The sequence below is a fragment of the Muntiacus reevesi genome, chromosome 8 (assembly GCF_963930625.1).
Source record: "Muntiacus reevesi chromosome 8, mMunRee1.1, whole genome shotgun sequence".
Lineage (NCBI taxonomy): Eukaryota > Metazoa > Chordata > Mammalia > Artiodactyla > Cervidae > Muntiacus > Muntiacus reevesi.
The window spans coordinates 76,418,423-76,430,616 of record NC_089256.1 but is presented as its reverse complement, the minus strand read 5'-3'; the positions used below and the strand labels follow the sequence as shown (position 1 = coordinate 76,430,616).

The 12,194-nt window shown below is 36.3% G+C and overlaps 1 protein-coding gene across 2 annotated transcripts in view; it reads right to left on the bottom strand.

Moving 5' to 3' along the window:
* The window catches only part of PDCD10 (programmed cell death 10), a 43,472-nt gene that overhangs the window by 13,319 nt on the left and 17,959 nt on the right, over positions 1-12,194 (bottom strand). For both annotated transcript variants that reach the window (XM_065942709.1, XM_065942710.1), the window contains exon 3: positions 5,134-5,187. In XM_065942709.1, coding sequence (XP_065798781.1) covers positions 5,134-5,187 — 54 coding nt within the window. The remainder of the gene's footprint in view (positions 1-5,133; positions 5,188-12,194) is intronic.

Genomic DNA, 12,194 nt, shown 5'->3' with positions numbered 1-12,194 from the left:
TACTGCCAAAAGAAATACCAAAATACCTAACAGTGCTGTGCAGTAAGTAAAGTTCAAACAACTTTAGTAAGTACTTAGGTCCTAACAACTGAGTAGCCTTTAAAAATCACATGAATTGAAAGAAAAATATTTTATTATTCTTAAATAATCATGATTTATTATTAATGAGATGTGAGAACCTGTTGGGCACTGCACGATTTCTCAAATGTAGGAATTAGATTAGAACTTTCTACCCTCATTTCCTATTGTACACTGATTTTCTTGTGAACTTGCTTTCCACCAACAGCAGTGGCCAAAGTCCAGTTTCACAAAGATATGACATCACTGAAAGGAATGCAGTCCAGGTGAAGATGTTGAAACTGCAAACTATCTCAAGCTTGTTCACACAGTGTCAAGTTAATGTTGAAGTCCCCTATTCCTTCAAATGTTTAAAATATCTCATGACACCCCTCTGAGTTTGCTGCAGGGTCCCGAGGTACCTTGGCACACATTCTGGGAACAGTAGTTTAGCATCTTCTGGCTGACGTCCTAGTTACACTATTTTTTACCTTAGAGGCCTCAAACATAACCAGTGACTCTAACTGAAAAACCCTTAAATCAGACACTGTATCTATACCTTCAAGTTTTTCTTCAGAATACAATCTTAAACTCTGTGCTATCCAACTTTTATGAAAAGCCGAGGGCAGAAATACCGTCTCTTGGGATCAATGATCCTTAACACTATCAGAAACCTCCCAGAGGGGAAAGCAGGATCGATATCATAAAAGATAATAATCACTAGTATCTTGGGAAAAATTATTTTTCTCCAAATAACAAAAATAGGTATTAAAGCTTGATAAATATCATTGGTGCTATGAACCAAGAACTGGAAACATGAAAATATAACTGGGTATAAATATAGATATATGGCTGGGCAAGGTTTTTTTACAAGTAAATGGAAGTTTAAAAATCACAAAATCTTAATGTTTTTAATGCATGCCCTCCTTTAAAGTCATTTGAAATATTAACAAAATATAGTAATCAAGAATAAATCAATGCAAAACTTTTAATATACTTTCCTCCAAATAACTCTCACTATCCCTAATTAAGAATCAGTGCCATGCTGTTTACAATAGCTAGGACATGGAAGCAACCTAGATGTCCACTGGCAGACGAATGGATAAGAAAGTTGTGGTACATATACATAATGGAATATTCAGTTCAGTTCAGTTCAGTCGCTCAGTCGTGTCCGACTCTTTGTGACCCCATGGACTGCAGTATGCCAGGCCTCCCTGTCCAACACCAACTCCTCGAGTTGACTCAAACTCATGTGCACTGAGTCAGTGATGCCATCCAACCATCTCATCCTCTGTCGTCCCCTTCTCCTCGCACCTTCAGTCTTTCCCAGCATCAGGGTCTATTCCAGTGAGTCAGTTCTTCACATCAGGTGGCCAAAGTATTGGAGTTTCAGATTCAGCATCAGTCCTTCCAATGAATATTCAGGACTGATTTCCTTTAAGATGGACTGGTTGGATCTCCTTGCAGTCCAAGGGACTCTCAAGAGACTTCTCCAACATCAGTGTTCAAAAGCATCAATTCTTCAGCAATCAGCTTTCTTTATAGTCCAACTTTCACATCCATACACAACTACTGGAAAAACCACAGCTTCAACTAGACGAACCTTTGTCAGCAAAGTGATATCTCTGTTTTTAATATACTGTCTAGGTTGGTCATAACTTTTCTTCCAATGAGCAAGCGTCTTTTAATTTCATGGCTACAGTCATTATCTGCAGTGATTTTGGAGCCCCCCAAAATAAAGTCTGTCACTATTTCCATTGTTTCCCCATTTATCTGTCATGAAGTGATGTGACCAGATGCCATGATCTTAGTTTTCTGAATGTTGAGTTTTAAGCCAAATTTTTCACTCTCTTTCACTTTCATCAAGAGGCTCTTTAGTTCTTTCTTCACTTTCTGCCATAAGGGTGGTGTCATCTGTATATCTGAGCTTATTGCTATTTCTCTCAGCAATCTGGATTCCAGTTTGTGTTTCATCCAGTCCAGAATTTTTCATGATGTATTCTGCATATAAGTTAAATAAGCAGGGTGACAATACACAGTCTTGACATACTCCTTTCCCTATTTGGAATCAGTCTATTGTTCCATGTCCAGTTCTAACTGTTGCTTCTTGATCTGCATATAGATTTCTCACGAGGCAGGTCGGGTGGTCTGGTATTCCCATCTCTTGAAGACCTTTCCACAGTTCGTTGTGATCCACACAGTCAAAGGCTTTGTTATAATCAATAAAGCAGAAGTAGATGTTTTTCTGGCATTCTCTCACTTTTTCAATGACCCAACGTGTGTTGGCAATTTGATCTCTGGTTCCTCTGTCTTTTCTAAATCCAGCTTGAACATCTGGAAGTTCATGGTTCATGTACTTGTGAAGCCTGGCTTGGAAAATTTTGAGCATTGCTTTGTTAGCATGAGATGAGTGCAATTGTGTGGTAGTTTGAACATTCTCTGGCATTGCCTTTCTTTGGGACTTGAATTGAAAACTGACCTTTTCCAGTCCTGTGGCCACTGCTGACTTTTCCAAATTTGCTGGCATATTGAGTGCAGCACTTTCACAGCATCACCTTTTAGGATTTGAAATAGCTCAACTGGAATTCCACTACCTCCACTAGCTTTGTTCATAGTGATGCTTCCTAAGGCCCACTTGACTTTGCATTCAGGATGTCTGGCTCTAGGTGAGTGATCACACTGTCATGAATGGAATATTACTCAGCATTAAAAAGAACGCATCTGAGTCAGTTCTAAGGAGGTGGGTGAAACTGGAGCCCATTATACAGAGTGAAATAAGTCAGAAAGAAAAACACCAATATAATATATTAACACATATATAAGGAATTTAGAAAGATGGTAATGATGACCCTACATGCAAGACAGCAAAAGAGACACAGATGTAAAAAACAGACTTTTGGACTCTGTGGGAGAAGGCAAGGGTGGGATGATTTGAGAGAATAGCACTGAAACATGTATATTACCATATGTGAAACAGATCGTCAGTCCAAGTTCGATGTGTGCAATAGGGTACTTAAAGCTGGTGCACTGGAAAAACCCAGAGAGACAGGATGGGGAGGGAGGTGTGAGGGGGTTCAGGGTGGGGGTACACAGGCACACCCATGGCTGATTCATGTCAGAGTATGGCGAAAACCACCACAACACTGTAAAGTAAATAGCCTTCAATTAAATTAATTAAAAAAAAAAAGAATCAGTGCCACGAATTTGGTTTTTAAGTGTACTTTAGAGTTAAAACGTCAGCTTATATATAAGGATATTACAAGGAAAAGCTTAATAAAGTTCATCATCTTATGTCTTTTATGACTGTCAGTGGGTATATAATAAATACTTCAGAGTGAGTCTTCCTCATGAGGACACACTGGAGAAGTTTCTCTCTCTTTTTGGTATCGGAAAAGCCAAAAAACTGACTTTTGCCTTATCAAAAGTAGTAGTGCCTTGCACTACAGTGTGCAAGGGATCACTTTCCCTTCTTTGGCCACAAAGATGGTTAAAATACTCCCCACAATGCCACCCTGACAACCAAACATACCATTCCAAATCGCACTGATACTTAACGCAAAGAAGAAAACAAAAAACAAATAAACAACAAAAAGCTCCACTAAGGATGGTGCTGCTTCATTCATTCTCTTCATTGAACCAATGATTTGGCAGGATATATTTAAATAAAATTAGTATGCATGTGTATACAGGCACTGCATGTTAGAGTATTACATCAAAATAGTACTGATCAACACACAAAATGTAATTTCTAGTAGTGAAACACAGATGTCTAATGACATTATTTATGCTACCAGGTAAGAGAGGTATCAATAAGCTAACCTTTGCCATAAAAAGAAATCAAGCTGAATATTCACAGTTTCAACTCCAATGAGACTCAACTATAAACTTATTCTAGATTTAAACATTAAAATACTTGAAATATAAGTTGTTTTAGCTATTGATGGGAGCAAACACACAAAAAGTAAATAAAAATTAAAAATTTGGGCACCCTGATATGTATCTAGGTCTTCCTAGGTGGCGCTAGTAGTACAGAACCTGCCTGCCAGTGAAGGAGATATAAGAGGGTCAAATGTGGGTTGAATCCCTGGGTCGGGAAGATCCCCTGGAGAAAGAAATGGCAACCCACTCCAGTATTTTTGTCTGGAGAATCCTATGGACAGAGGAGCCTGGCAGGCTACAGTTCATGGTATCACAAGAGTCAGACACAACTGAAGTGACTGAGATGGATATATATTTAGGATGAAAAGGATTAAGTCTTTACATGAAAGGCTGCACTCAGTAAGTGGAGTAGGGCTATCCAATAGAAATATTCAGTAGGAGCCTATCTGATTTAAAATTTTTAGTAGCCACATTAAAAAAGTAAAAAGAAAAAAACACATGAAGTTATTTTAAGAGTACACCCAAAATATTATCATTTCAACATGCAATCAACATAGTACATATTACTGAGTTGCTTATATTCTTTTATTGGTACTCATCTTCAAAACCTGGAGTACAACTCAATTTGAATTTGCTATATGTTAAATGCTCAACAGCAACATGTAAGCTAGGAATTATCAACTTAACATCTTCGGGGCAATGAAACAGTAAGACAATGAAAAAGTTCATCCTGAGTGACTCAGCTGATCCTCAAATTATCCTTGATTTCATAAACACAGAGGTCTTATTTTCCCACTCAAAACTCAGTTTTACACTTATGTTCTATAGTTAAAAAGAGCATGAAGAAAATCTTTGGGTATAACTTTATGAAAGTTTTTAATATATCAAATAAAACAGAATTTTAAAATATACTCTAAAGCTAAAGAGAAAACATTCTGAAGCACGAAGTGATGAAAAGCTGAATGCTACTGAAACAGCACTTGTTCCAACTCACTTTTTCAGAGTGTTTTAAGATTTAAAAGTGTACGCTAAAACAGGCACAAGATGACTGAAAAGGTTTTCACTAAACAGAAAAACAAAAACAAAAGAGAAAGGTATCCAGAAAGGTTAAAAGGAACTGACATTTATGACATGGTATATAGATTTCTTTGTAAGATACATTTTAACCACCATAATAATAAATTATCTGTGCCTCACCTTAATGAAAGCTGCTCTCAGTGTCTGAGCTGCAGACAGATTTACTCGTTCTAGCTGCAACAAAAATTTTAAATCATTAATATCAGTTTTCTGGAAAAAATACATTCCTGATACTGCATTTTGCAATAATCACACTGATACACCCATCAATTAACAAACACAAATTGCTAACGATTCTGAATCAACATAATTCTTCAAACAGATGATCTAAAATTTTCATTAGAAAGGATGAAAAATTAAGATATGTGTATTAGTCCCTTATTTATTCCTTTGGGGCTTCCTAGGTGGCGCTAGTGGCAAAGAACATGTCTGCCAAAGCAGGAGACTGAAGAGATGCGGGTTTGATCCCTGAGTTGGGAGGATCTCCTGGAGGTAAGCCATGGCAACCCACTTCAGTATTCTTGTCTAGAGCATCCCATGGACAGAGGAGCCTGGTGGGCTAAAGTCCACAGGTCGCAAAGAGCTGGACACAACTGAGGCGACTTAGCACGCACCACCTTAAGACCGATTTAAGGTAAGCACAGAATACAAAATACTATACGTCCCTAGTAGAAATAAACATATTCACTTAAATTTTTGAAAATGGGAGGAGGATTCAAGATTAACTTTCAATGTTCTGTTAAAAAGAGATGGCAAATTATGTGTGCATGGACTATAAAATGACCAAAGAAAATATGTATTACTTAAGATTTTTTGTGTTTACTACTTTACTCTTTTATTTTTTTAATTGAAATACAGCTGATTGAGTGTTGTGCCAATCTCTGCTGTAGAGCAGAGTAACTCAGTTATACACACAATTCTGTTTTTAATATTCTTGTCCATTGCAGTTTATCCACTGTATATGTGGATTACAATACACCACTGTATATATGCACCACATCCTCCTTACCCATTCATCTGGTGACGGACACATAGGCTGTCTCCATGACTTGGACGCTGCGAATGGTGCTGCTCTAAACACAGGGGTGCATGTATCTTTTTGCATTGTAGTTGTGTTCAGGTGTATGCCAAGGAGTGGGATTGCTGGATCACATGGTAATTTTATTTTTAGTTTTTTGAAGAACCTCCACACTGTTTTCCATGGTGGCTGCACGAACTTACATTCACACCAGCAGTATAGGAGGGTTCCCTTTTCTCCACACCCTTTCTAGCATTTGTTATTTGTAGACACTTTAATGATGGCCATTCTGACTGGTGTTAAGTGGCAACTCACTGTAGTTTTGATTTGCATTTCTCTACTAATTAGTGATGTTGAACATCTTTTCATGTTGCCTATTGGCTGTCTTCTTTGGAGAACTGTCTATTAAGATCTTCTGCCAATTTTTCAATTGGGTTGTCTTTTCGTTGTTGAATTGTATAAGCTGTTTGTATATTTTGAAGATTAAGCCCCTGTCTGTAGCATCATTTGCAAATATTTTCTCCCTTTCTGTAGGTTGTCTTTTCATTTTTTTATGGTTTTCCTTTGCTGTGCAAAAGTTTGTAAGTTTGATTAGGTCTCATTTATTTTTGTTTTTTGTTTTTATTTCTAGTGCCTACTACCTAACTCTTTTAAAACTGCTTTTTCATCTCCTCAGTTAGGCATTAAACTTAGTCTTTTTTTTTAATTAATTAGCAAACAGTACTGATAAAAAAGGTTTGTTACTTAAATTGAAGACTGGGTCATCTGGATTTTACAGATGGTTTATATCTGTCTTTTTTTGAACCAAAATTTTAAAAATGGCTACCAAAAGTTCTGAATCGACAGTTCAACCCAAATGCTTTTAACTTTTATTATCAAATGTATAAGGATTATAATTCTGAAAGATAAACATCCTTATTAAACACTGTATAAGTTGCTTTTCATTGGGCTAAAGAAGGTATACAATTTCAAAAAAGTTACTAATTTCTTGAAAAATTAATTGCCAGGCTTAAAACAACTAGCTTCAGTTAAAATCAGATTTTGTTAGTCCCTTAGAATTAGGCCAGTTAACTCAATAAAACTCAATGTATGTATTTTTTTATTTGGGACAATATTAACCCTTCAAAATCAATGTAATCTTACAAAGATTTTTATGCAAATATAATATTTCTAAAAAAACTTATGGTTATAGATCACTTATGCAATAACTATTATTTTCAATTCTTTAAGGCAATGAAAACAGTTTTACACACACACATACAATCTAGTGACTCTCCAAACAGCTTAAATCAATTTATTTTCTAAATAAGACAGAAATGCCAAGAACCTTATCTCCCTATGAGTTACTTGCCTTAACAAAAAGAAAAGCATCAAACTGGCCAAGATTAACAATTTATCTCCAAAATAAACAATGGGCCATTCAATTTTGTATTTATTTAACTTGGCTTCTAGAAATCTTGTAAAATCTAACACCGCCCTGGTAAGTAAAAGGAAAGACACAAGGGGATCCAGGTAGGCAAAAACAGCAAGTAAGCAACTAAATAAGATAAGTATATTAATTACCTAATGAAGATATATCTCAAAAAAATTAAAATTTCCTTCTTCCACCAAATTCATTTAATTATAATGAATCGCAAAGATTTAGCAATATAGCTCTTCTGATCTCAAGTTCTTATTGTGCAAGGGAGGCAGAGGGAGACAGACAGAATAAATGTTTCCTCCCTGAGAGGAACCCATTTCCTTGTTCAAGTTCACACCACACTGACCTCTTTCGCCAAGCAAAGGTCTGAGTCAGATGAGCGCCTTTCAAGGATCAGCATTAACTCGCTCTGTACCGCCCTGACAGGTATATGAAAGGGTCAACGCAAGTAAGAGGGGCCGCCAGTCAGTGAGGAACTATATAATTAGCCAAGATAGACATCTACAGCTCTAGATTTCTAGATTAAGTTTACATATGTATATATGAGAAAGGAGAGAAAGGTCAGACTTAACATCCTGCATCAAGTCAGGGATCTGTGAAGCATCTGACAAGAACTCTGCTGGGAGTCCTTTGGGATACATTACTTACCCACACATCTTACAATAACCCCACCAGGATTTATTACTCGTAAGATACTCACAATGCCCAGGCAATACCGGGCATACAGGCACCTACATACATTCAAAAAATACTTCAAATGAAACTTAACCTTTCATCCACAAATTTACCTAAATTGGTTTTGAATCTATTTATAATTTCAGCCTCTAATACTCAGGTAGCAAGGTATGTTTACACCTTCCCTATCATAAAGTGCTTCTATTTCAGGCCTCTCACATATGATAGATGATTTCATAATAAAATCATGTTTACCTTACCTGTACCTTTCATTACAGTATCAGGTTCCAGTAATATTCCAGTAACAGCTACCACTTTACTAAGCACATACTATGGACTTTATTACGTATTTTTATAGAGTATGTCTAACTAACCCTCATAATAAATCTGTAACAATCTATCATCATCTCCATTTTATAGAGGAATAAATTCAGTTTGCAAAAATTTTCCCAACATAAAAGAGCTAAAAAGTACAGAAACAGGCTTCATACCAGATCTGTCTGGCTCTAAAACCAACACACAAGCCACTTAGCTCCCTGTCCTCACCCACCCTGTACTCATCCTCTCCAGGCCGGCTTCTGTCCCATCACTGAATCTCTTCAACTGCTTAAGAACCAACAATGTACTGAATTTCTACCATGTGAGAGTAGTCAGTGGGAGAGATACAAAGAAACAGACTATATTCCTGGAACCCCAGAAGATTAAGTAAGTAGGTACACAGAAGCTGATGGGATCACTGTTAGCTGAAGTAAAAAGTATCAAGATGAAATCTAAACTGGTCCTTAAAGAATGTGACCTCCTAGAATCCTCCTCCTTAGTGTTTCTTCAGGGTTGCTAACATCCTGCGGATATAATGAAGTTATGTCAGTTTGGAACAGATAATAATACCCACTTTGTTTCTAATACTTTTACTACTGGGTGCAGTATTTTTCAGCTTTTGGGATAAGGGTCTTTGACTGGAGTATGTTTAAAGAGCCAGTGCAATCATCTTTCAGCGGTGCCTGACAGTGCACATACCATATTTTAAAACCAAAGAAGAAAGAAAGGGATATATGATGACATTTTTGTATTAACAGATACTGGGATATGGAGAGGCACTCCTAGATCTCTGCCATGTTGGATTTCCATGTCGCCAGTAAAAAAAGTTAAGAGAGAGGAAATCAGAGTAAGAGAAAAGAGCACATAACACCTCTCCTCACTCAGAGACGGAAGTGCAACTGGAGGGAAACTACAGGCTGGGTGAGCTTAACATTAAGGTCTCACCTCAACCTCACATTTTGTCTCCTCTCAGTTGTGTGAGCTCCTCCTGCAACTTATTCTTCACAGCTTTTGCGACCACTTACTGTTAATTAACTGCAAACTTTTCAAATTTAACTTTTTGGATCATTTATAAACATATTTTAAAAGCTTATATAATTTTGAATTCATAGAGAGCTTTTATTATATCACTCTCTCTAAAATAACAGTTCATTCCTATACTTTATTTTCTAGTATCAAGCCAATTTCTTTTTTTAAAAAAAAATTTCAAAAAAATTTTTGGTCATGCTATGCAGCGTGCAGGATTTTAGTTCCCTGACTAGAGTCTGAACCCCTATCCCCTGCAGTAGTGGCTTGTAGTCTTAATCACTGGACTGCCAGGGAAGGCCCTCAAGCCAGTTTCTTAAACCCGAAATTTTTAAAAAATATATCCACTTAACACTTTAGTTGCTCAAGTTTTAAACAGTCTTACAAAATCTTTTAAGTATTTTTTTTAGGTCAAAATAATTAAGTAGTTGGTTCAAAACTGTCTATAAAACCTGCTTCCTCAGAAAAAAAACAGGCCTATTTCCCCCATGTTGATACCTTCTTCCTTTTACCTACCCTCCTCCCAATGCCATCAAGATTATTGATCATATTATTTAAAAGAAAGTTAAACTGAGCCAAGAATATAAACTCCACATACATCTCTTGTGATTTAAATGATAAAGGATGAGTTAAGTTTAAAAAAAAAGCCAGAACAAAAACAGAAGTAGACAGAATCAAGAGGCCACCCATTAAATTTTATGAGTTTACAAAGGCAAAGTGCAATCATCTGTTCTGTACATAGTAAGTCCAATAAGTGGCTCTAAAAGAATCAGTTTCTGGGGTTGCTAAGTTGTCTAGCAAAAAAATGAGCAGAGCCATCTAACTACTATAAGAATATTCCACTGAAACACTGCCTAAAAATGTGCACACTCTCAGGTATGATCACAATTTTACATAAAATTATGTGGAAGACTTCTTAATAATAAGATCTAATACTTACACATGTCTGGTATTGTTCTAAGCACTAAATCAATTCGCTTACTTCCCAGAGTTGTGAGAATTAAATAAAATATTGTTTACCCTCATTATGCAAAATAGAAAACTAAGACAAGATTATATAGCATAGTAAATGACAGAAAAGTAAATCAAATCCAAAATATTAACTATGATCACTTCTGAATAGTGGGATTTATAAGTGAAGCCCACGCCTTCACTGTGGAGAAGTGTAAATATTTACTTAAAATTTGAGGTTTGATTTTTTTAATAGGAAAAATATTTGTACTTGCCTTAAAAAGTTTTCTTTCAAGTCACCGGAAAAGAACATACATGATATGTCTTTTCCTGAAATGAAGAACAGAACCATACATCCTTCCTTCTCCATATACAAAGAATCAGCAAAAAAGAATACAGTACATGAGAAGCTGATCTATATAAGACTTGGCATGAGGTTTCTATAAACTCATTATTCCATAATGCAACCAGGAGACCTATTTCACAGTACATTTACAACACATGCAATATACTTGGACTCTGAACTGTGCAGCAGCTGACTAAACAAGAAGCTTACTTTCGGCATAGCTTCATTAAGTTTAGCAAGCATCTTGCTCCCAGAATGTCATAAATAACTTTCTCCTGTGAGCTGGAATAACAGTACTAAAATTTCCCCAGGTGTAAGGAAATCCTACTATCTAAAAATCTGTTCTGCAAAATGGCTTCTAAGCTACCACTGTTACTATTATGAATGTAATAATAAGGTGAGCATGCATAAGTTTTATAACTCTTCCCTACAGAGTGGACAAAATTTAATGAATCATTTACCTTCAGAGTAAAACTTTATCCCATTGTGGTGCTGCTTTTTGTAAAACTGACATCCATTTTATCTTTAAATATGCAAAGCAGAGAAAAGCAGAGCCAAACTAGATTCTAATTTCCCCATTACTAGATTTATAGAAAAATCCATGTTTGAACTATAGTTAAATAAAGGTATCTTATTTAAGATGTTACAATAATACATTGGATTGCCAGAGAACAATGCTTGTATTTTATTACAAAAAGAAAAACAAACTTGATACCATGATGTTAGATCAGTAAATTCAATTTGAGAAATTAGACCCTGACAACCTGACGTAGTATCTCTCAGTCTGACACAACCAGCCACTTCATTTTCAAATTTCACTTCAAACAACAACTATCAATCATCTGGCAACATGTTCTAATCTTGGGTCCATTATACCCCACATGTTGTTCAAGTTTCAGATTTCTGAAGAGATTTGCTGGTTCACTTGTAGCCATTTCTTTTTCTTTCAAGGTAATTCTTCTTACATATGAATAAAGTAGAAAAAGTATTACCGGTATTAACCTCAAGAGCTCACATGAATCCCACATCCTATACAACTGTTTTCCAAAGTCAAGCAGCAGGGCTCGCTCCGGCAGCATATACACCAAAGTCAAGCAACACATAAAATCATTTCACCATGTGGAGGGAAAGGTCACTCAAATTTTTAGAAAAAAAGCTTTTCTCATTCCTCTTTCATTAACTAGAGGATTAAACTGAAGTTCTGCAATGCAAACTGACCTTCCTTAAAGACTCAAGATACCAGATAAATATAGAAAGTGCCCCCAGACAACTTGATCCAGTAGCCTACAGAGTTAGCTACATAAACACGAGAAGAGGGAGCATCTCTGGATGGAACTGTCATGATGGCTCTTAAAGAACCTGAGAAGTTTAAACACTAAATGTCAAGACAGGTTACTCATCTATCCTTCAGTGACTCTCTACCTCAT